This window comes from Prionailurus viverrinus, chromosome B1 (genome assembly GCF_022837055.1).
Source record: "Prionailurus viverrinus isolate Anna chromosome B1, UM_Priviv_1.0, whole genome shotgun sequence".
In the NCBI taxonomy this organism is placed as follows: Eukaryota; Metazoa; Chordata; class Mammalia; order Carnivora; family Felidae; genus Prionailurus; species Prionailurus viverrinus.
Window position 1 is genome coordinate 96,119,801 of NC_062564.1, and position 26,208 is coordinate 96,146,008.

The following is a 26,208-nucleotide window of genomic DNA, read 5'->3' on the forward strand; positions in this document are numbered from 1 at the left end:
GCACATGCACCCCAATGTTTACAGCAGCACTATCGACAATAGCCAAAGTATGGAAAGAACCTAAATATGCATCGACTGATGATGGGTAAAGAAGATATGGTATCTATAGACAATGGAATATTTCTCAGTGACCAAAAAGAATGAAATCTTGCCATTTACATCAACTTGGACAGAACTAGAGTATATTATTCTAAGGGAAATCAGTCAGAGAAAGACAAATATCATATGACTTCACTCATACATGGAATTTAAGGTACAAAACAGATGAACATAAGGGAAGGAAAGCAAAAATAATACAACAACAGAGAGGGAGACAAACCATAAGAGACTCTTAAATACGGAGGATGAACAGGGTTGCTGGAGGGGTGCTGGGTGGGGGGATGGGCTAAATGGGTGAGAGGCATTAAGGACATGTGTTGGGTTGAGCACTGGCTGTTATATGTAAGTGATGAATCAATGAATTCTATTCCTGAAATCATTATTACACTATATGTTAACTAACTTGGTTATAAATTTAAAAACATAGTAATAAAAAGAACAATCTTGGAAGCAGAGAACATTGGAAGAGTATGTGAAGTGCTAGAGGAAAAAAAAATGCTGTCTACAAATCCTGTGTCAAGTGAAACTGTGCTTTTAAAAATAAAGGGAAAATAAAAGCATTTTTAGATAAACAAAACAGAGAACTCGTCACTAGCAGAGCTATTCTTCAAAGCATGATGATGGTTAATGCTTTATGCTAAAAGGAAATGACACCAGATGGCAACTCAGATATAGGGAGAAAATAAGAGCAATAATAATTATAAATATGAGATAATATATGGACATATTTTTCTTTTCTCTAATACTTTTAAAAAATTGACTGCTTTAAAGCAGAATTGAGCAGTATATGTGATGGATTTATAAAGTACACAGATGTAATATAACAATGGCACTAAAGACTAGGATGATACATGGAAATAAATACATTCCTGCAAGGTTCAAATGTTTTTTATGAGTTAAACATTAACTCTGAATAAATTGGGATAAGATAAAGATGCATGTTATAATCTCTAGAGCAACTACTAAAAAATAATTTAAAGAGATACAGCTAAAAGCCAATAGAATTAAAATGGTATGTAAAAAATGTTTAATACAACAGAAGACAAGGAAGTATCAACAAGGGTTTTTTTTAAGGTGGTGCCAATCAAACTGATTTATTTCAGAATGTTGCTATGTCAGAGAAGAAGTATCCTGTGATTATAACAGGATGCTGTATAACCATGTTAAAAGAGCATATTCTAAAGGCTGATTATCTACATACAGTTCGTGCTGTGTTTTGTTAGACTTACACTATAGAAGTAGATTGAAATATTGGTGAAACTTATAATGACTTTTGATTACTGTTTTTCTAATATAAAATTATTAGGTCTCTTCCCCCTTTTTTATTTAGTATATGTGTGATTTGTTTCTAAACTGTTATTGCTGGTTTTCTTTTTTACTTGTTTAAAAATTCAACTTTATTATTTTTCTAGTTATAAGGGTAGTGCATGCTATTCATAAAAATGCAAATACCATAGAAATACACAAAGAAAAGCACAATTTATATACAAAATATGCAATAAAGAGATATACAAAATTACCTTGCAGTCAAATCCCTAGGAAGTAATAACTGGTAACAGATTATTTATAGCGTAAAGACCTTTTTTCTGTGTGTGTGTGTGTGTGTGTGTGTGTGTGTGTGTGTACGCACACATATACTTAAATTTTGTTTAATGTAAAATGAGTCATACCATAAATACTATGCTACAGAATTTTTTTAGTGAAACATATTTCATGGACAGCTCTCATATTTAAATGTTTAGTAATGTTTCTTCTTTAATGTTTATTTTTAAGAGACAGCATGAGTGGGGGAGGGGCAGAGAGAGAGAAGGAATCACAGAATCTGAAACAGGCTCCAGGCCTTGAGCTGTCAGCACAAAGCCCAACATGGGGCTGAACTCGTGAACTGCAAGATCATGACCTGAGCTGAAAGTCAGTCTCTTAACCAACTGAACCACTCAGGTGCCCCTGTTATCCCTTCTTTAAACTTACATAATAAATTCTAGAAGTATAATACCTTTATAGACTGAATTCTTTTCTTTATGCTATATAATGATGTATTATATTCTCATATACTCAGGATTCCAATTTCTTTATTTTCTAGGAGGAGGATATGTTGTCTGCCCAGGGAAGAGAGGAGGCATCAGATAGGCGTCTACAGCAGTTACAATCTAGTATAAAACAATTAGAAACAAGGTAAATTGTTAAATACATCTAGCTTTCTCTGTTACCTTCAAAAGGTATTCCACATTAGAATTTCAGTTTATGATATTTTCTAGAATATATATTTTATAGTGCTAAACAAACTATACTTGTAAGTTTGAAATCTGATTCACTGGACATTATTTATTTTAAAAAATCATGTTCAAAATATTGGTATATTTTGAATGTATATTCAAAGACCATTTCTGTCTTACCCTTTCCCCAGTCAGTCATTGCCAAGTTAAGTGAATCCCCAAGTGAAAAATGTTCTTTCCATCTTAAAGCAGAAAAGGTTGGGTAAAAATTATATAGAAAAACTAATTGGTAGAACCTACTTACTAAGTAGACACACAAGAGAAAAAAAAATACCCGAGAAATCATTATAGATGTTTGCCCTGGAACCTTCTGGAGGAGTAATTTCAGTTGTCGTTGAAGGTCTAGACTACTTTTTAAATGTATCTGTAGGTTGTTTTTAATTGCTATCTATTTCCTTAAGAGGCTTGAAAATTGTCATTTGTAATCTATTAAAGATATAGTGACCACAGCCCATAAATTCACTTTATGGTTTATAAATGAAAAATCTACTCTGATTGGAATCTCATAAATAGCCTGCTAACGTGAGCACATTAAAAATCAAGATCTCCTTGGGGCACCTGGGTGGCTCAGTCAGTTAAGCGTCCGACTTCGGCTCAGGTCATGATCTCACAGTTCGTGAGTTCGAGCCCCGCGTCGGGCTCTGTGCTGACAGCTCAGAGCTTGGAGCCTCCTTCAGCTTCTGTGCCTCCCTCTCTCTCTGCCCTTCCCCTGCTCATGCTCTGTCTCTCTCTGTCTCAAAAATAAATAAACATTAAAAAAAAATTGAAAAAAAAATCAAGATCTCCATTCTAGTCCATGGCTAATTTATTGTTTGTTCAGAAGAAAAATTAGTATACTTAACCTTCTGTTTCCTGTGCTTCAAAATAGTAATAAAAATATTATTTTCTCATAGTAGGTTGAGAACTAATTGATTTTAACTACTAACTTGTGATGAAAGGAGTTATAATTTTATGTATGAGCGTCTTGGGTTTTTGTTTTTCAGTTATCTAAACTTTTCAGCAGTTGATTGATTTATTGTACTGCTGCTTTCCTGAACTTCTTTGTGTTAACCTTAGAGAAAAAAATTTGTGATTGTAGATTTTCATTTCTGTTATCTTAGTGGCTATTCTATGCTATGAAAAATGCTAGAGACTTGAGACAGTTAACTGAATAGTATCAATTCCTTTTGATTCTGATAGCATTGAATCATAAAGAACCTAGGTTTTGGGGTTTTTTTTTTCATTTTTTTTTCATTCAGCAGTGCTTTTAGTTGTCTTTTTAATGTTGAGAGTTTGTGGTTTTTTGTTACTCTTGTTTTATTTTGTTTTGCTTTTAATATAAAGCTATAATATGATCTAATCAAATAGCTCTGTAAGAAGAGATCATTGCCTATATAAGAAAATCTAGGGGCGCCTGGGTGGCGCAGTTGGTTAAGCGTCCGACTTCAGCCAGGTCACGATCTCGCAGTCCGTGAGTTCGAGCCCCGCGTCGGGCTCTGGGCTGATGGCTCAGAGCCTGGAGCCTGTTTCCGATTCTGTGACTCCCTCTCTCTCTGCCCCTCCCCTGTTCATGCTCTGTCTCTCTCTGTCCCAAAAATAAATAAACGTTGAAAAAAAAAATTTTTTAAAGAAAATCTAATGATATTTTTTAAAGTCCAATATTCAGCTAGCCACCTCTGAAAAGGAAATTGTTACATTGGCTTCCTTTTAGAGCTATTAAACTAATATTACTGTTAGAATAAAAACAATTATATATTTTAAACTTTAAAAATCTCTTGTATTTTACGTAGGAGAAAGCAAAGTTATTAGTATATTTGATATGTGTTTCTAAACAATATTTAGCTAGTATGTTTTAGGTGTAAATGTATCTTATTTAATGGAACTTGCAGTTAGAAAAGCTATGTTTTGGGGGCGCCTGGGTGACTCAGTCAGTTAAACGTCTGACTGTTGACTTCAGCTCAGGTCATCTCACAGTTTTTGAGATCAAGCTCCATGTTGGGCTCTGTGCTGACAGTATGGATCCTGCTTGGGATATTCTCTCTTTCTCTCTCTCTCAAAATAAATAAACAAACTTTAAAAAAAAAAAAAAGAGGGGCGCCTGGGTGGCGCAGTCAGTTAAGCGTCCGACTTCAGCCAGGTCACGATCTCGCGGTCCGTGAGTTCGAGCCCCGCGTCGGGCTCTGGGCTGATGGCTCAGAGCCTGGAGCCTGTTTCCGATTCTGTGTCTCCCTCTCTCTCTGCCCCTCCCCGGTTCATGCTCTGTCTCTCTCTGTCCCAAAAATAAATAAACGTTGAAAAAAAAAATAAAATAAAATAAAAAAAAAAAAAAAAAAAAAAAAAAGATAAGCTTTTTAATGGTCATCTTTGTTCCACAAAATCAAAGACATTTTTGCCTCAATAAATGCTTTTTGGCATTATTAAAATTATTATTTATTTTTAAAATTATTCTTTGTGATTCTTTCAAATGCCACAAACATCTGAGAAGCATTAAGCCATTTCCTTTGTCTTTCAAAGAAAGGATCCCCTCCATTCCCCTTTTTAGATGATTCATGGATCCTCGGAATTAATTACCTCCAGAGAACAACAGTTCTCTCTGGGAAATATTTTGCTTGTTTGTATATGCTCAGCTTGAATAAGGCAGAAGTTAAATGAGTTGAATTGCTCTAAGTTACCTCTTCATATTTTTAAATTTGATGTTTCTTTTAAAATGAGAATATGCAAATAGGACTACAAAACCTTCAGTTATGTGACTGGTGGAAAGTGAATTTCGTTCCAATCATTGTTCAGCTTTTTATTTTCTATCCCTACTCTAAGCATAATAGAATACATAAATTCTTTAATTAAAGATGTTGAAATATGGTCTCGATTTTAAGTAGAATAGAAGGCCATGCATTGGAAATTAGTGAATATGTTGGATAAAATATGGAGGGCCTTGGAGATAGTCAAATTTGGATTTCATGTGATGTATTACAGATTCTTGAGTCAGGATTACATGATGAAATTAATATTTTATGAAGATTAATTTGATGATATTTTCAAAGTGAGGCTATTTGGCAACAGGAATATAAATTGTTGGAGGAGAAAGATTTTGAGATTTAGAGGCGAAGTTGCTTTGATTTCTAGTTGTAGTGTATTCTGTCTTTGTACCTTGGAGGAGTTAACCAACCTCACTTAGCTGTAGTTTCTTTAGGATTAAATGAGATAAGAATATACAGGGAACCTAGCACCATGCTTATTATTTTACTTTCTCAAATCTTCCCCTTCTTTCAGAGTAAAGTTAACTTCTTTCTAGAAAACTCACAATTCTTTTCACTTCCAACCTTTACCTTGTATAAGATTTAGGATTTAATAGAATGAACAAGTATTTGAAGGAGAACTAGTCTACTTATTAGACTAACAAATGATGAGAATTCTGAACAGTAAAAAATGGTTTTTGGATCTTAATTGTTTTAATGGTCTTAATGAAATAGAACAAGGTAGAATAAAGTCTAATAAACTGTCACAAAGAATAAAGCAGTCTTCAGTGTTACAAAGAATAAAAGTCTTAAATCTTTCCCACAATTATAGCTCTTTGGTTTATTATGAAATGTTTTCAAACTAATCTGAGTATTTTTTTAATATTGACCAAATAAAATTATTTAATTATATTATTTCCGTAAGGTGGTTTTTATATATTAGTTATAAATTGGCTTTATTCATTTTTAATTTTATTTTTGTCAGGAAAATATATATGCATTGTTTCAAAATCGTATAGTACCACAAGCATTATAGTGAAAAATACATTCTTGTTAATTATCTCATTTATTCACATAGTAAGTTTTCTATGTACTTTATACTCATTCTTGGCTAAATATTCTATCAAAGCTCTAAAATGACTCTCAATCTGGTCAACCACATGAGGTCATTGCCATTACATCCTTTTCTTAAAGAAATCCATTGGTGTCCTCCATCCTCTGCCTCAAACTGTTCACTAGGACTGATGCAAGCTCTCATTTTAAAACTTTAATTCACTAGGTCCTGCAATTTCCTTCTTGCCATTCCTATATTGAAGCCTGTCTTTTGCATCCCCATGAATGCTGCTTTCTTTCTTAACTCCCCCTCATTTTGATGGATACCACCAAATATCCATTTGATGGATTCATCAGCTTCCTGAAGATACATGGGATACATTTATTAAGATGTTGCTTATTTAGAAATATTTTTATCCTGCTTCAAAGGTATTTGATAGTTCCTTGAGTAATGAATCATAGGTTGGAAATCCAAGGTTTTAAATCACTTATTCTTAGAATGTTGACATTTTCCTTATATTATCTAGCCTTTGGATGTAGGGAAAAAATTCCTATGTCATTCAAAATTCCAATATTTTCTCTTTGACTCTTCTTTTCCCTCTGAAGACTTTTAGGATCATCTACCACCCCCACCACCACAATCAGGGTTCTAAAATTGTAGTGTGCACATTCAGCGAGAATCCCTTTTCATTCATCTTACTGGGAACACTTCAGTCTAGAAATTCATGTACTTCGGTTCAAGGAATTTTCATTTGATGGTTTTATTCACTTTTTTCCTCTGTTCTTTTTTCTTGAACTTAATATGAGTTTCATATTGGACCTTACGGATTGATTGCCTAATTTTTCTATCTTTTCTCCCTGATTTTCCATTCCTTCATTGATTTTCTCCTTTCTTGGAGGTTTCCTTAAATTTTCTTCTAACTAGCCATCTGTTGACTTTTTTCTTTTAATTAATTTATTTTGAGTGAGAGAGAGCGTGCATGAGCAAGCAGGGGAGGGGCAGGGAGAGAGGGTGAGAGAGAATCCCAAGCAGACTCCATGCTGTCAGCACAGAGCCTGGTGCAGGGCTCAAACTCAGGAACTGTGAGATCATGACCTGAGCTGAAACCAAGATTTGGACACATAACCAACTGATCCACCCAAGTGCCCCATCTGTTGAATATTTTATTTATCATAAATTTTATTTTAAAGAGCCATTTCTTATTCTGTTTCTTTTTCTGTAGTAGCTTATTCTTATTTAATATATATTATATCTTAGTTCAGTGTATTAAATATGTATCTTATAAGGTTTTCTTCTGCTATCTGCATTATCTGTGTTCTCTCTACATTCCTTTTGTTCTGTTTGCCCATCTGTCTTTCTTCAAATGCTTGGTGATCCTTTCTACCCATTGATATTTAATAGTAAGACACCAAAGTATTTGAGCAGCACATATACTAAAAATTGGAATACAGAGAAAATTAGGATGGCCCACATGCGGATCTGTGAAGCATTCCATATCTTTAAACACCAAACTCATAGATAGAGAACAGACTGGTGTTTGCTGGGGAAGGGGTAGGGGATGGAATGGGAGATGATGGTCAAAAGATACAAATTTCCAGTTATAAAAGAAATAAATCATAGGATGTAATGTACAACATGGTGATTATTGATAATAATACTGTATTGTATATTTGAAAGTTGCTAAGAGAATAGATCTTAAAAGTTTTCATAAGAAAAAATTATAGGTGTATGTGGTGATATATATTAACTAAATTTACTACAGTGAATATTTTGCAATGTAAAAAAATACCAAATCATTATGTTGTATACTTGAAACTAATACAGAGTTGTATATCAAATATGTTTCAGTTAAAAATAAATAAAGAGTAAGACCCCAGAAAGCAGATAGGAAGCTAAGTGTGTATAGGTGGGTTGGGATCTGCCAGACTTTATTATGTTTAGTCAGTAAGCTGGATTTTTCCTTAGGCAGTCCCCATATATGAGAATCTTTCTTTTTTTTTTTTTTTTTTCCTTTTTTTTTTTCTGAAATTTATTGACAAATTGGTTTCCATACAACACCCAGTGCTCATCCCAAAAGGTGCCCTCCTCAATACCCATCACCCACCCTCTCCTCCCTCCCACCCCCCATCAACCCTCAGTTTGTTCTCAGTTTTTAACAGTCTCTTATGCTTTGGCTCTCTCCCATTCTAACCTCTTTTTTTTTTTTCCTTCCCCTCCCCCATGGGTTCCTGTTAAGTTTCTCAGGATCCACATAAGAGTGAAACCATATGGTATCTGTCTTTCTCTGTATGGCTTATTTCACTTAGCATCACACTCTCCAGTTCCATCCACGTTGCTACAAAAGGCCCTATTTCATTTTTTCTCATTGCCACGTAATATTCCATTGTGTATATAAACCACAATTTCTTTATCCATTCATCAGTTGATGGGCATTTAGGCTCTTTCCATAATTTGGCTATTGTTGAGAGTGCTGCTATGAACATTGGGGTACAAGTGGCCCTATGCATCAGTGCTCCTGTATCCCTTGGATAAATTCCTAGCAGTGCTATTGCTGGGTCATAGGGTAGGTCTATTTTTAATTTTCTGAAGAACCTCCACACTGCTTTCCAGAGCGGCTGCACCAATTTGCATTCCCACCAACAGTGCAAGAGGGTTCCCGTTTCTCCACATCCTCGCCAGCATCTATAGTCTCCTGATTTGTTCATTTTGGCCACTCTGACTGGCGTGAGGTGATACCTGAGTGTGGTTTTGATTTGTATTTCCCTGATAAGGAGCGACGCTGAACATCTTTTCATGTGCCTGTTGGCCATCCTGATGTCTTCTTTAGAGAAGTGTCTATTCATGTTTTCTGCCCATTTCTTCACTGGGTTATTTGTTTTTTGGGTGTGGAGTTTGGTGAGCTCTTTATAGATTTTGGATACTAGCCCTTTGTCCGATATGTCATTTGCGAATATCTTTTCCCATTCCGTTGGTTGCCTTTTAGTTTTGTTGGTTGTTTCCTTTGCTGTGCAGAAGCTTTTTATCTTCATAAGGTCCCAGTAGTTCATTTTTGCTTTTAATTCCCTTGCCTTTGGGGATGTGTCAAGTAAGAGATTATTACGGCTGAGGTCAGAGAGGCCTTTTCCTGCTTTCTCCTCTAGGGTTTTAATGGTTTCCTGTCTCACATTCAGGTCCTTTATCCATTTTGAGTTTATTTTTGTGAATGGTGTGAGAAAGTGGTCTAGTTTCAACCTTCTGCATGTTGCTGTCCAGTTCTCCCAGCACCATTTGTTAAAGATGCTGTCTTTTTTCCATTGGATGTTCTTTCCTGCTTTGTCAAAGATGAGTTGGCCATACGTTTGTGGGTCTAGTTCTGGGGTTTCTATTCTATTCCATTGGTCTATGTGTCTGTTTTGGTGCCAATACCATGCTGTCTTGATGATGACAGCTTTGTAGTAGAGGCTAAAGTCTGGGATTGTGATGCCTCCTGCTTTGGTCTTCTTCAAAATTCCTTTGGCTATTCGGGGCCTTTTGTGGTTCCATATGAATTTTAGGATTGCTTGTTCTAGTTTCGAGAAGAATGCTGATGCAATTTTGACTGGGATTGCATTGAATGTGTAGATAGCTTTGGGTAGTATTGACATTTTGACAATATTTATTTTTCCAATCCATGAGCAGGGAATGTCTTTCCATTTCTTTAAATCTTCTTCAATTTCCTTCATAAGCTTTCTATAGTTTTCAGCATACAGATCCTTTACATCTTTGGTTAGATTTATTCCTAGGTATTTTATGCTTCTTGGTGCAATTGTGAATGGGATCAGTTTCTTTATTTGTCTTTCTGTTGCTTCATTGTTAGTGTATAAGAATGCAACTGATTTCTGTACATTGATTTTGTAGCCTGCAACTTTGCTGAATTCCTGTATCAGTTCTAGCAGACTTTTGGTGGAGTCTATCGGATTTTCCATGTATAATATCATGTCATCTGCAAAAAGCGAAAGCTTGACTTCATCTTTGCCAATTTTGATGCCTTTGATTTCCTTTTGTTGTCTGATTGCTGATGCTAGAACTTCCAGCACTATGTTAAACAGCAGCGGTGAGAGTGGGCATCCTTGTCGTGTTCCTGATCTCAGGGAAAAAGCTTTCAGTTTTTCCCCGTTGAGGATGATGTTAGCTGTGGGCTTTTCATAAATGGCTTTTATGATCTTTAAGTATGTTCCTTCTATCCCCACTTTCTCAAGGGTTTTTATTAAGAAAGGGTGCTGGATTTTGTCGAAGGCCTTTTCTGCATCGATTGACAGGATCATATGGTTCTTCTCTCTTTTTTTGTTAATGTGATGTATCACGTTGATTGATTTGCGAATGTTGAACCAGCCCTGCATCCCAGGAATGAAACCCACTTGATCATGGTGAATAATTCTTTTTATATGCCGTTGAATTCGATTTGCTAGTATCTTATTGAGAATTTTTGCATCCATATTCATCAGGGATATTGGCCTGTAGTTCTCTTTTTTTACTGGGTCTCTGTCTGGTTTAGGAATCAAAGTAATACTGGCTTCATAGAATGAGTCTGGAAGTTTTCCTTCCCTTTCTATTTCTTTGAATAGCTTGAGAAGGATAGGTATTATCTCTGCTTGAAACGTCTGGTAGAACTCCCCTGGGAAGCCATCTGGTCCTGGACTCTTATTTGTTGGGAGATTTTTGATAACCGATTCAATTTCTTCACTGGTTATGGGTCTGTTCAAGCTTTCTATTTCCTCCTGATTGAGTTTTGGAAGAGTGTGGGTGTTCAGGAATTTGTCCATTTCTTCCAGGTTGTCCAATTTGTTGGCATATAAGTTTTCATAGTATTCCCTGATAATTGTTTGTATCTCTGAGGGATTGGTTGTAATAATTCCATTTTCATTCATGATTTTATCTATTTGGGTCATCTCCCTTTTCTTTTTGAGAAGCCTGGCTAGAGGTTTGTCAATTTTGTTTATTTTTTCAAAAAACCAACTCTTGGTTTCGTTGATCTGCTCTACAGTTTTTGTAGTTTCTATATTGTTTATTTCTGCTCTGATCTTTATTATTTCTCTTCTTCTGCTGGGCTTAGGCTGCCTTTGCTGTTCTGCTTCTAGTTCCTTTAGGTGTGCTGTTAGATTTTGTATTTGGGATTTTTCTTGTTTCTTGAGATAGGCCTGGATGGCAATGTATTTTCCTCTCAGGACTGCCTTTGCTGCGTCCCAAAGCGTTTGGATTGTTGTATTTTCATTTTCGTTTGTTTCCATATATTTTTTAATTTCTTCTCTAATTGCCTGGTTGACCCACTCATTCGTTAGTAGGGTGTTCTTTAACCTCCATGCTTTTGGAGGTTTTCCAGACTTTTTCCTGTGGTTGATTTCAAGCTTCATAGCATTGTGGTCTGAAAGTAAGCATGGTATAATTTCAATTCTTGTAAACTTATGAAGGGCTGTTTTGTGACCCAGTATATGATCTATCTTGGAGAATGTTCCATGTGCACTCGAGAAGAAAGTATATTCTGTTGCTTTGGGATGCAGAGTTCTAAATATATCTGTCAAGTCCATCTGATCCAATGTCTCATTCAGGGCCCTTGTTTCTTTATTGACCGTGTGTCTAGATGATCTATCCATTTCTGTAAGTGGTGTATTAAAGTCCCCTGCAATGACCACATTCTTATCAATAAGGTTGCTTATGTTTATGAGTAATTGTTTTATATATTTGGGGGCTCCGGTATTCGGCGCATAGACATTTATAATTGTTAGCTCTTCCTGATGCATAGACCCTGTAACTATTATATAATGTCCTTCTTCATCTCTTGTTACAGCCTTTAATTTAAAGTCTAGTTTGTCTGATATAAGTATGGCTACTCCAGCTTTCTTTTGGCTTCCAGTCGCATGATAAATAGTTCTCCATCCCCTCACTCTCAATCTAAAGGTGTCCTCAGGTCTAAAATGAGTCTCTTGTAGACAGCAAATAGATGGGTCTTGTTTTTTTATCCATTCTGCTACCCTATGTCTTTTGGTTGGCGCATTTAATCCATTTACATTCAGTGTTATTATAGAAAGATACGGGTTTAGAGTCATTGTGATGTCTGTATGTTTTATGCTTATAGTGATGTCTCTGGGACTTTGTCTCACAGGGTCCCCCTTAGGATCTCTTGTAGGGCTGGTTTAGTGGTGACAAATTCCTTCAGTTTTTGTTTGTTTGGGAAGACCTTTATCTCTCCTTCTATTCTAAATGACAGGCTTGCTGGATAAAGGATTCTTGGCTGCATATTTTTTCTGTCTAGCACCCTGAAAATCTCGTGCCAATTCTTTCTGGCCTGCCAAGTTTCAAAAGAGAGATCAGTCACGAGTCTTATAGGTCTCCCTTTATATGTGAGGGCACGTTTACCCCTTGCTGCTTTCAGAATTTTCTCTTTATCCTTGTATTTTGCCAGTTTCACTGATATGTCGTGCAGAAGATCGATTCAAGTTACGTCTGAAGGGAGTTCTCTGTGCCTCTTGGATTTCAATGCCTTTTTCCTTCCCCAGTTCAGGGAAGTTCTCAGCTATGATTTCTTCAAGTACCCCTTCAGCACCTTTCCCTCTCTCTTCCTCCTCTGGGATACCAATTATGCGTATATTATTTCTTTTTAGTGTATCACTTAATTCTCTAATTTTCCCCTCATACTCCTGGATTTTTTTATCTCTCTTTTTCTCAGCTTCCTCTTTTTCCATAACTTTATCTTCTAGTTCACCTATTCTCTCCTCTGCCTCTTCAAGCCGAGCTGTGGTGGTTTCCATTTTGTTATGCATTTCGTTTAAAGCGTTTTTCAGCTCCTCGTGACTGTTCCTTAGTCCCTTGATCTCTGTATCAAGAGATTCTCTGCTGTCCTGTATACTGTTTTCAAGCCCAGCGATTAATTTTATGACTATTATTCTAAATTCACTTTCTGTTATATTATTTAAATCCTTTTTGATCAGCTCATTAGCTGTTGTTATTTCCTGGAGATTCTTCTGAGGGGAGTTCTTCCGCTTGGTCATTTTGGATAGTCCCTGGCCTGGTGAGGACCTGCAGGGCACTTCCCCTGTGCTGTGGTGTATAACTGGAGTTGGTGGGCGGGGCCGCAGTCAGACCTGATGTCTGCCCCCAGCCCACCGCTGGGGCCTCAGTCAGACTGGTGTGTGCCTTCTCTTCCTCTCTCCTAGGGGCGGGATTCACTGTGGTGTGGTGTGGCTCGTCTGGGCTACTTGCACCCTGCCAGGCTTGTGATGCTGGGGATCTGGCGTATTAGCTGGGGTGGGTAGGCAAGGTGCTCGGGGGCAGGAGGGGCAGGCTTAGATCGCTTCTCCTTAGGTGATCCACTTCAGGAGGGGCCCAGTGGCAGCGGGAGGGAGTCAGATCCGCTGCCGGAGGTTTGGCTCCGCCGAAGCGCAGAGTTGGGTGTTTGCGCGGAGCGAGCAAGTTCCCTGGCAGGAACCAGTTCCCTTTGGGATTTCGGCTGGGGGATGGGCGGGGGAGATGGCGCTGGCGAGCGCCTTTGTTCCCCACCAAACTGAGCTCTGTTGTCAGGGGGCTCAGCAGCTCTCCCTCCCTTTGTCCTCCAGCCTTCCCGCTTTCCGAGCAGAGCTGTTAACTTATGACCTCCCAGACGCTAAGTCGCGCTTGCTGTCGGAACACAGTCCACCCGGCCCCTCCGCTTTTGCAAGCCAGACTCGGGGGCTCTGCTTGGCCGGCGAGCCGCCCCTCCGCCCCGGCTCCCTCCCGCCAGTCCGTGGAGCGCGCACCGCCTCGCCGCCCTTCCTACCCTCTTCCGTGGGCCTCTCGTCTGCGTTTGGCTCCGGCGACTCTGTTCTGCTAATCCTCTGGTGGTTTTCTGGGTTATTTAGGCAGGTGTAGATGGAATCTAAGTGATCAGCAGGACGTGCGGTGAGCCCAGCGTCCTCCTAAGCCGCCATCTTGCCGCAACCTATCCCTCCTTTTTTCATGAGAATCTTTCTTGAGCCAGTTTTCCCAGGGTAGGATTCATTAATCTTCTGCTGTGGGCTGAGTAGAAATGCACAAGCGTGAGTGTATTCCAAAGTTGAAGAAGGAGTCTGGAAGTAATGATGTTCAATATTCAAACTTTCACTCAATACCCTGGGTTTTGGATGTCTTCTGATCCCCAACTTTAGTTGAAATGACCGCCCCCTGCTGTGTAGTTATAGATACATAGATCTGTGGGTTGGATCTGTACCATTTAAGTGGAAGTTTCTATTTGGCAGTATAGTATATTTACTAGGAACACTGGCTCTGGACCTAGACTAAGTTCAAACTCCAGCTTCACCAGTAACTAGATAAATAACCCTGGGCATGTTGATTACTCTCTGTACTTCTGTTTCTTCATCTATAAGATAATTGTAATGATATAACCTATCTCCTATCTTTTATGTACTATAACTTTATATCCTATCTCATAAGTTAATGATGTAACCTATCTCACAGCATTGTTGAAGATATTGAGGATTATGTTTTCTTTAACATAAAGTACATAGCACAAAGAATGTTATTACAAGTTTTTGCTATTATCCTTGTTGTTACCATTATTACAAAGATGGAATTGGACCCAATTTTAGCAAGTTGACAGGATTCTTGCAAGATTTGGCTATAGAGCATGTAGAAGCGCTTTTATTAGAGTAAGAATAGTAGTAATACACCTTTTATGTTATAAAATTGTGAAAATCTATATATTTTGAAACTGATTATCTGAATCTGCTTTACTGTAATTCCACTTGACTCCTAACACCAGTCTGACTTTACAGAGCCAAGTGGTTGCTGGGGCTGCTAGACTGTTGAATGCATGTGAATCTTTTGTTTGCAAGGCTTTTTCTGACATGAGTGTTAGTGAAGCCTGGAAGTGAGCGTCAGAGAGACTTGTCTGAGGATTGGAATGCACACAGTCCTAAACAAAGCTTGCTTTTAAGAGATGAAGTTGGCATATGCCTTTCATGAGTTACTTGCTCTGCTTGACCCTGAGGATGCCATGGTAAAGCAAATGGCTCAACTAATAATGCTAGTAAAGTGCCATGTGCCCTATACCTCTTTGGGAGAGATAGGGACTGCTTCATCTTCTACCACCAATGCTTTAACTAAAGTGAAATAGAATGGGGGCGCCTGGGTGGCTCAGTTGGTTGGGTGACCAACTTCAGCTCAGGTCATGATCTCGCAGTTTGTGAGTTCGAGCCCTGCGTCGGTCTCTGTGCTGACAGCTCAGAGCCTGGAGCCTGCCCTGGATTCTACCTCTCTCTACCCTTCTCCTGCTCACACTCCGTGTCTCTCTGTCTTTCAATAATAAATAAACATTAAAAAAATTTTTTAAGTGAAATAGAATGAATAATGTCATATATATAAATCATCACATTAAAATATGAGAGGACTGAATTCCATTAAAAGGCAGAGACTTGCAAATTTTGATTAAAAAGTAAGGCCCAGTAATATGTTATATTAGAAAATACCTAAAACAAAGGATAAATGAATTAGAGCAAAGATTTCAAGGAAAGAAAGATGATTTATTTTAAATTTAAAATAAAGGTTTTAGCAGCGCCTGGGTAGCTCAGTAGGTTAAGCGTCCAACTCTTGATTTAGGCTCAGGTTATGATCTCACAGTTGTGAAATCGAGCCCCACATTGGGCTCCACACTGGGTGTGGAGCCTGCTTCAGATTCTGTCTCTCTCCCTCTCTCTCTGTCATAAATAAATATAAAAAAGTAAAGGTTTTAGTGGAGCGTATTATCAACTATAAACAAAAAAGAAAGGAGGAGTGAGTCTTACTATTATACTACGTATGGTTTCATGGTAAAAAGCAGCAAACAGAACAAAGAGAGACTTTATATAATGAAAAATAGCACCATATTGAAAAAGATACATTAATAACCTTATGTATAGTAAATAATAGGATAGCTAAATATGTGGTGCAAAAGCTAGGAAATTTGATGAAAGGGTGATTTGATAAAATATAGTTATGATCATTATTTTGGGCCATCTGCATCTTATCTCCCTTCCATGTTTGGGTAGTTCCCCAGATTATAGTTCTTTAAGAGAGAATCAACTAATCCTGTGGTGAAGTTTTAGGCATATTTCTTGCTACAAAGCTTCAAACTTGATTTTCCAGCTCTCCCAGTAAGTCTGTGAACTTACCAATATCTTTTTTAATAAACCTTTTTTCTGCGTAAATTAGAGTTGGCTTCTACTACTGCAGCTAAGAACCCTGACTAAAATGGTAGTAGACCTTATCTCACTTCATTCAGAATGAAGCAGAGGGGCGCCTAAGTGGCTCAGTCCATGAAGTGTTTCACTTTGGCTCAGGTCATGATCTCATGGTCCATGAGTTCGAGCCCCATGTCAGGCTTTATGCTGATGGCTCGGAGCCTGGAATCTGCTTGAGATTCTGTATCTCCCTCTCTCTCTGTCCCTTCCCCACTTGCATTTCTCTCTCTCTGTCTGTCAAAAATAAATACACATTTTTTAAAAAGTTTAAAAAAATGAATGAAGCAGATATACCAAACAACAGCAACAACAATGTATCAGAACCTATTATAAAGTCATAATCAAATTGATATGATTTGGGTATAGAATAGGCCAATAGATCAAGGAGACATGATAATCCATAAGTAAATCATTATATTTGCATATTTTAGTATGTTAAAGGGGTAATTTTACTTCATCAGTTACTAATGGTATTCATACAACTGGCCATCATCTGAAAAAAAGTTAAATTGGACTCCTCTCTTACAACACATTCAGAAGTAAACTCCAGATGCATTAAGATTTACTGGTTAAAAATATTAAAGACATAGCAATCTTTTGAGGAAATCTATGAAATTACATTAGCAATGTATTAATGAGGGAGATAGTCTTTATTAAAAAATGAATCCTGGAAGCTGAAAGATAAAGCCAAATTTAGCTATATTAAAGTGAACATTTTTAGTGTAGTGAAAATTTCCAAATAGTAGGCAGCAACAACCAAAAAAGTAGATTTGGAAAAATATTTGTAGCATACAGAACAATCTGAGCATTTATATTTTAATATTAAAAGAGTTCATATAAAGGAATAAGCAGGGGCGCCTGGGTGGCGCAGTCGGTTAAGCGTCCGACTTCGGCCAGGTCACGGTCTCGCGGTCCGTGAGTTCGAGCCCCGCGTCAGGCTCTGGGCTGATGGCTCAGAGCCTGGAGCCTGTTTCCGATTCTGTGTCTCCCTCTCTCTCTGCCCCTCCCCCGTTCATGTTCTGTCTCTCTCTGTCCCAAAAATAAATAAACGTTGAAAAAAAAAATTAAAAAAAAAATAAATAAAGGAATAAGCAAATAACCCATCAGAAAAAAAAAATTGGCAGAAGATATGAAGAAGAAGTTCAATGAGGACAATTCACATAGCTAACAAACTAAAAATGTGCTTAAGCTCTCCAGTATTCAGGGAAATACAAATTAATAGTGAAATGAAGTTCCATCCATCATACCAGGAAAAGAAAGAGCTTTGGGATGTATTGTTTGAGGTGATTTCTGTAAGATATTGAATGAGAAAAGCAAGTGCAGAAAAGGGCGTATATTATGATCTTAATTTTTTTTAATGTTTATTTTGAGAGAGAGAGAGAAAGAGAGCAGAGAAAGAGGGGGAGAAAGAATCCCAATCAGGTTCCATGCTGTCAGCACAGAGACCAACTTGTGGCTTGATCTCACAAACTGTGAGATCATGACCTAAAACGAAATCAGTGCTTAACTGACTGAGCCACCCAGACACCCTATGATCTTAATTTTTATAACACAAAAAAATTATGTTTAAATACCTATGGACCTATGTATATGTACTTTGCATGCTTATCTATGTGTATACATGCATATATATGTGTATACAATTTTATGAACACAGAGAAAAATATTTAAAGATATACATTAGTAAATTAACATTAAATTGGGTAGAGAGTAGGAAAAGGGAGCCAAGCAAAAAAAGAAAATTTTTAGAAGACAATATAAATAGAAACAACTTATTCTTTAAGGATTTGCTTTAAAACATTGTCTTGTGATTATATAATGTAATGTGATACTGTAAAAAGTGTAACATAATTAGAATCAATATCTAGGCTCATTCTCAGCACTACAGCTCATTAGCCATATGGACTTAATCACATGCTTAATCTCTCTGGGTCTGTTGTTCTTTAAGATGGAAATAATGAAACCTACTTTACAAAACTTTTGTGCAGATCAAATGAGAAAATACATATGAAAGTAACCAGAATAGTGTTTGTTCTATACTAGATGCTCACTAAATCTCCTATTTTCCTTCTTCCCTTTAAAGATATTTAACTTTCACAATGTGATTATTGACTTTTAGACTCTGTGTAGCAATGCAAGAAGCCACTCAATTAAGAGCACAGAAAACACATTTGGAAAAACAGACCAGAGAATTACAAGCAAAGTGCAATGAATTAGAAAATGAAAAATATGAAGCTATTGTAAGAGCCAGAAATAGCATGCAGCTCTTAGAAGAAGCTAACCTTCAAAAAAATCAGGTAAGAAAACTAGTAAACATGTTTACAAATAATATAATACTGAAAATTCCTCCATGTGACCTAATAATAAGGAAATCGGTAACTACAGAATAAACATATGAAAATAATATTGCTGTGCTCTGCATTGATAGACATACTGTATTCTTCATGGTAAGACTTAACCACAAAATATGATAAAATAGGGATGCCCGGCTGACTCAGTTGGAAGAGCATGAATTTGAACCCCATGTTGGGTGTAGAGATTGCTGAAATGAAATGAAATGAAATGATAAAATTTTTTTAAAAAGATGATAAAATATCAACCCTCTCTCAAAACTTTTATATCAGACTTTATGTCTCCAATCCTTATGTGAATAATCTTCATCCCCTATAGTCTCATACTTTAAAAAAGCTATTATAGCACTTTACTACGATATACTATATTTTATTCGGTTGAATCAGATCAATCTTATCTTGATTTCCCCTTCATCACCTACATAATTAATAGAGCAGAAGCTTAATTGACAGGAATTAAATTTAGCTGTAACGATTTATTAACTGGAACCTTCACACCACTGTTCTTTTTTTAACCCTCTAACAATTGTGATTCCTGTGTATCACATATCATATTTTTTTGTTTTATCATTTCCATATAAATGGTGTATAGTTTATAGAAGTCACCAGGTGGATGGATTTGGTTTTGATGTTGTTGCCTCCTTTATGTAGAGATCATTAAATCATTACTTCATTTAACCAACATTTATTAAATACCTAACATTTGCATAATACTCTACTGGGAAATACAGGGAGTACACAGGAAATACTTTATTTATATTTCCTTTTAACATGATAGAGGTTTTCCAAGAAGGCTATTAAAACAAAACCAGTGATATAAATCCCATATTAAGAAGGTAATAAATAAAAAAGAAATAATACCCTTATTTAAACTGGGAATGCAAAATGCTTGTCATGCCTTTCTGCTAATAATCCCATCTGTGATTTGCATACTGTCTCTTAGGATGGTTGAAAGGCACAACATACACATAATATTCTTGGGAATTGCTCTTAACTCTAAGTTAGCTAGAACAGTTAAGAGCAGGACAAAATTACTTATCTTTCCCCTCTGAAGCCTAGTCATATGAGCATTGTTAACATCGGGTCACTAAAGATGAACATTTTTTGTAAACAACAATGGACAGAGAAGTAGTGACAATACTCATTGCCTGTCCCTCAAATCTTCTCACTCAGGTCCAAAGTCAACAGACCCTTAAAGAGACTGGTTATGGCTGCATATTAAGCTCCCTCCTGACTCATTGTTTAATTGTTAGAGGAATCCCACCTTCAGTTTAAGCAACCTTCAGTTGCTTATTCCAAAGCCAGGGGTTCTCTCAACTGATCACACAAACAGACATGGAACACAGCGTGTTATAGTTCTCTTATGATGCTTCTCTATTTCCTCATTGTCTTATTCTCCCACACAAAGTGGTTACATCATAACAGCTGTTACTGCATTATTTACAATAACCAGAATATGGAAGCAGTCCAAGTGCCCATCCATGTATGAATGGATAAAGAAGATTTGGTGTTGTGAGAATAGCTAAAATCAACAACTCAGGCAACAACAGATGTTGGTGAGGATGCAGAGAAAGGGGAACACTTTTTTACTGTTGGTGGGAATGCAAATTGGTACAGCTACTCAGGAAAGCAGTATGGAGGTTCCTCAAAAAATTTAAAATAGAACTACCCTACAACCCGGCAATTGCATTATTAGGTATATATCCAAAAGATACAAAAATGCTGATTTGAAGGGACACATGCACCCCAATGTTTATAGCAGTGCTATCAATAATTTATAGCAGTGCTATCAATAATAGCCAAATTATGAAAAGAGCCCAAATGTCCGTCAACTGATGAATGGATAAGGAAGAGGTGGTATATATATACAACGGAGTATTACTTGGCAATCAAAAGGAATGAAATCCATTTGCAATGACATGGATGGAACTAGAGTGTATTATACTAAGTGAAATAAGTCAGTCAAAGACAGACAGATAGGATATGATTTCACTCATGTGGTATTTAAGAAACAAAACAGATGAACATAGGAGAAGGGAAAGAAAAATAAGATTAAAACAGGGAGGCAAATCATAAGAAACTCTTTAATACAGAAAAACAGGGTGCTGGAGGGTTGTTGGGTGGGGGATGGGCTGCATGGGTGATGGGCATTAAGGAGGGCACTTGTTGGGATGAGCACTGAGTGTTATATGAAAGTGATGAATCACTAAATTCTGAAACCACTACTACACTGTATGTTAACTAACTTGAATTTAAGTTAAAAAAAAGAATGGATGGGCTGTATATATATACAATGGAACATTAATCAGCCATAAAAAGAACAAATTCTTACCATTTGTAACAACATGGCTGGATCTAGAAGGTATAATACTAGTGAAATAAGTCAGAGGAAAGACAATACCATATGATTTCACTCATGTGGAATTTAAAAAACAAAATGATTAAAAAAAGAAACAGACTCTTAAATATGGAGAACAAACTGGTGGTTGAGAGAGGGCAGGTGGGTAGGGAGATGGAGCAAATAGGTAAAGGGGATTAAAAGTACACTTAATGGTGAACACTGAGTAATGTATAGAACTGTTGAATCATTCTGTTGTGCACCTGAAGCTAATATAACACCTTATTGTTAATTCTATCTAAAAAAAAACAAAAACAAAAACAAAAAAACAGCTGTACCTCTTACTAGCTTACCTATTTAAACAGCAGGAAATTTATTAAACAATTGAAAAAAACAGGTGGGAATGTGTATAGAATCTTTGGAAAATAGTACGGTCAAAACACAGGGCCACTTATTATATGATGATAAAAAAAAAAAAGATTCAATCATGCCTAGAATTGGAGCACTTCCAGGCTCAGAAAGATATTTGGTCTAGAGGTATAAATTTGGGAGTTATCAGCATATAAATGATATTTAAAACCATGATACTGAATTAAACCATAAAAAGATAGATGGAAATGAAGGATTAAGGACTTAAGTCTTGGGTAATCAATTTTTTTTTATTTCAGTATAGTTAACATACAGTGTGATATTAGTTTCACGTTGCAACATAGTGATTCAGCGATTCCAGATATTACCAGTGCTCATCACAAGTGCACTTCTTAATCCCTATAGCCTATTTCACCCATCCCTCCACCCATCTCCCCTCTGATGGATAGTGCAATTTTTAAAGAGGTTTAGAAGAAGAGGAAGAAACAGCAATGCAGACTGAAAAGGAGTGATCAGTGAGTTAGGAGGAAAACCCATACTGTGGTGTTCTAAAAGCTGAATAAAGAAAATAAAACAAAGAAAAGAGAGTAATCAGTTATCTCAAGTGCTGCTGACAGATCAAATAAGATAGTTACTCAGAATTGACTCACAGGTTATTAATATGGAGACAATGGATGGTTGAAAGCCTGATTGGAGTTGGTGTAAGAAAAAGTATTGGAGATGAGCAAGTGCAGAATTTAGAGTTTTACTCCAGAGAGAAGCAGAGAAATGGGAGCGTGACTGACAACAGAACTAGGATTATAAGAATATTTTTTAATTGGGAGATGAAAATGATTAGATAGATAGAAACATCAAGGAATGAGGTGACAAGGGACATAATTTGAATAATATCAAATAATGGAAAGAAGGGGAAGTCCCAGAGATTTTTTTCCAAGACTTTAATACCTAGACTTGATGACTTATTTTGTATAGGGAGTAAAGGAAAAGGAAAATTGAAAAATAACTCTAAGATTTCTAGGGGTTAGAAGAGTGATGGCCCTGGCCAAAATAAATACCAGAGGAAAATAATAAATTTTTAGGATAAAGCCAGGTGAGAAGGTGAGGGAAAATAACAGATTAGGCAAGATTCCAAGTGGAGATGTCCCAGAAGTTTAGCATAAGATATTTGCTTTCCACAAAGTGATTATTGGATAGATTTTTAACCATTTATTATGTTACCTTTATTAATAATGGTGTGATCTATAATGACATTGTGATTATTTTTTTGAAGGCTCTACTTGAGGAGAAGCAAAAAGAAGAAGATATAGAGAAAATGAAAGAAACAGTGTCTCGGCTTGTGCAAGATGTTACCCTAAGAAGCAGGAAGGAAGTAAGGAGTTTTTAAACTTCAAAATTATTTAAAATTCAAAAGTTTACAGAATTTCACAACTTACAACTAAATATTACCTAAGTTTTTGCCTGATGGACATAACTAATTAACTATCAGCTAATTGCATCAATTGTGCTAAATTTCAAATAAAAATTATCTCAGGAAAGCAGTCCCTACCATTTTAGCTAGTATGGGCCTGGGTGGGAGTAGAAGAATTTGGAGGGGGGGTGGGGGGTGTTAGGCTAGGAATATAGTGAAGATTAACACACCTGAAGTGTAAAATTAAAAGGAAGCCTCAGAAAGAAACTTAGAATGCATAAGAAGTTAAGAGGAAAAAAACCTGTTGGCTTGCAGTATCTTAGAGCAGCTTAAGACTGGAGAAATCTGGTGTGACCTCTTATTTTACTGGTAAAGAAACTGAAGCTTCCAAGAGATTATTGACTCCCTCAAAGTTACATACTAATTAAAGCCAGAACTTACACCTGTACCTTCTCCTGCTGTACTAAGCCCAGCATTATTTTGATCACATAATGCTGGCACTTATACAATTTGTGAATTATGTTGTTATTTTCAAGTCTGTTATCAAGACTAAATCTGATATTTTTGTGTTAATTAATGAGTTGTTTGTTGGTTTGTATTGTAAGGCTTATGGAAGTTGAAATTGTCTGAGCAATGTAGGTTTACGTTCATATAAAGAGACAAGGACGACCTATATCTAGTTGCCTTTTCTCTGGTATGGGTATGGATCAGTTCATAAGTGGGGTGGTAAAGTTTGAAAGTATAACATGAATTGTGGAGGAAGAAACCACAAAAACCCATTTTAAAAATTAAAAAAAAAACACCATTTTTAAAACCAAAATACTTAGGTTGCTTAGGGTTCCGCCTCTATGAAGTAGCAGAACTAGATGTAAATACAAGTCTGTTGATTCTTGAGCTCTACCCTCAATCACTGTGAATAATTGTTTCCCATTAATTGTGTATTTTTTTATTTTTAGAAACTTTCAAACCCATAAAAAGGTTAAACGTTGTTCAGTGAACACTTATTTACCCTTTAGCCAGATAATTCTTAATGTCTTGCCACACACACTCCATCTGTCTTTATATACATACGCACTCTTTTTGCCAGCCATTTGGACATGGACTGCAGACATCATGACACTTCACTCCTAAATATCTTGGCATTTTTTCTCCCTGAGAAAGGACATTTTACTACACAACCATACTGCTATTACCATACCTTAAAAAAAAAAAAATCAGTATTATTTTTAATCTACACTCATGTTTTCCTAAAATATCCTTTACAGCTTTTTTTGGTTTTGGGTTTTTTTGTTTTGTTTTTTAAAGTTTATTTATTTATTATGAGAGCAAGAGAATGCAAACAAGGAAGGGGCAGAGAGAGAGGGGGAGAGAGAGCCCCAAGCAGGCCCCACGCTGTATGTGGAGCCCAATGCGGGCTATGGCTTTTTGTTTTTTTAAATTCAGGATCCAACCCAAATTTATATATCATTGCATTTGACTACTATGTCTCTGTAGTCTCCCTCAATGTAACCCAGTCCTCTGTCTTCCTCTGTGTATGACAAAGAATCCTTTGTAGAATCCAGAATATTCCACATATGGATTCTTGTAATCATTTCTTTTTGATTCGATTCAGATCATTTCTGGCAGAGTGATAATGTGTATCTTCCACTTCATCACGTCAGGAAGCTATAATGTCAGGTTGTGCATTAGTTGAAGCTAAGCTTGACAACATGGTTATGGTGGTAAGACCAGAACTCTCCATTTGTAAACTTTATAAATAACTGGGGGAGATACTTGAAGACTGTACAGTTATGCTCTCTACCAAAAGTTATCATCCAGTGGTCTTAGCATCCATTAATAGTCTTTGCCTGAAGTAAATGTTACAAGAAGTGATTACAAATGATTATATCATTTTTATACATTTATTAGCTGTCAGTTTTCGGTAGACTTTTCTCCTTTTTTAATATCGCTATGGTTCGTTGGTCTTCTTTAGTTTTTTGTTATAACCTACTACCATCGGGGTTTTTTTTATTCTCATAATGTCTCTGCAGCTTTTTTGCATAAATGATGTTCCTCTCTCATCTTGTACTTTCCCTACCTCAGACAGGGAGTCAGCCACTTGTCCAGCATGCTTTGGTTATAATTTTTTTATTTGATATTTTTGTCAGAGACATGAATTAGCAAAACTATTGTTTTTTCATTTTTACTATAATATTTACATTAAAATGATTTCCTGTGTATCCATAAAGTCTGTCTATGAAAATAGTTAACAAAAAGGAATGAAAACTAATACTCTTTTCCTTTAAAATGAGCTCCTATAGGGTAGTTGGATGCACTGTATATTCCTCCACTGGATAAAATAAAGGTGTTAACTCTTTTCTTACCTGTATTTTCTGTGGGCATTATTATTTCTCTCCTAGATAGACAGAAGTAGACTTGTTTTAAAAAGTCTCATCAGTTAAATAAAGCTAATGTACTTGTTTTCTCGCAAGCAACTAAGTGGTAGAATTTTCATTCCTATAGAGTCTCTATATAAGGTTTCTTGCTGCAAAAGTATTTTTTAGAAATCTGTTACTTTATCACAGGCTGAAATTAGGTGATTTCCTAAGATAAAATCTCTATTTGAAGCAGAATCCAAACTAAAATCGGGTTTGTTGATTTTTTTTTTATTACTAATTTACATACCCTTTCTGTAGGAATCCTTGTCCTATTCTTGGGGTTAAGAATATTATATCTTTGGCCATAGTTTGAATTATTTTTTTTAATATGAAATTTATTGTCAAATTGGTTTCCATTCAACACCCAGTGCCCATCCCAACAGGTGCTCTCCTCTATACCCATCACCCACTCTCCCCTCTCTCCCACCCCCCATCAACCCTCAGTTTGTTCTCAGTTTTTAAGAGTCTCTTATGTTTTGGCTCCCTCCCTCTCTAACCTCTATTTTTTTTTTTTTCCTTCCCATCCCCATGGTCTTCTGTTAAGTTTCTCAGGATCCACATAAGAGTGAAACCATATGGTATCTGTCTTTCTCTCTATGACATATTTCACTTAGCATAACACTCTCCAGTTCCATCCATGTTGCTACAAAAGGCCATATTTCATTCTTTCTCATTGCCACGTAGTATTCCATTGTGTATGTAAACCACAATTTCTTTATCCATTCATCAGTTGATGGACATTTCGGCTCTTTCCATAATTTGGCTATTGTTGAAAGTGCTGCTATAAACATTGGGGTGCAAGTGCCCCTATGCATCAGCACTCCTGTATCCCTTGGGTAAATTCCAAGCAGTGCTATTGCTGGGTCATCGGGTAGATCTATTTTTAATTTTTTGAGGAACCTCCACACTGTTTTCCAGAGTGGCTGCACCAGTTCGCATTCCCACCAACAGTGCAAGAGGGTTCCTGTTTCTCCACA

At 36.6% G+C, this 26,208-nt stretch overlaps 1 protein-coding gene across 7 annotated transcripts in view; it reads left to right on the forward strand.

Annotated features, from left to right (window-relative positions):
* SCLT1 (sodium channel and clathrin linker 1) overlaps positions 1-26,208 on the forward strand; it is a 257,508-nt gene that overhangs the window by 111,130 nt on the left and 120,170 nt on the right. For all 7 annotated transcript variants that reach the window (XM_047855214.1, XM_047855220.1, XM_047855217.1 and 4 more), the window contains exons 11-13: positions 2,183-2,274; positions 18,468-18,645; positions 22,677-22,775. In XM_047855214.1, coding sequence (XP_047711170.1) covers positions 2,183-2,274; positions 18,468-18,645; positions 22,677-22,775 — 369 coding nt within the window. The remainder of the gene's footprint in view (positions 1-2,182; positions 2,275-18,467; positions 18,646-22,676; positions 22,776-26,208) is intronic.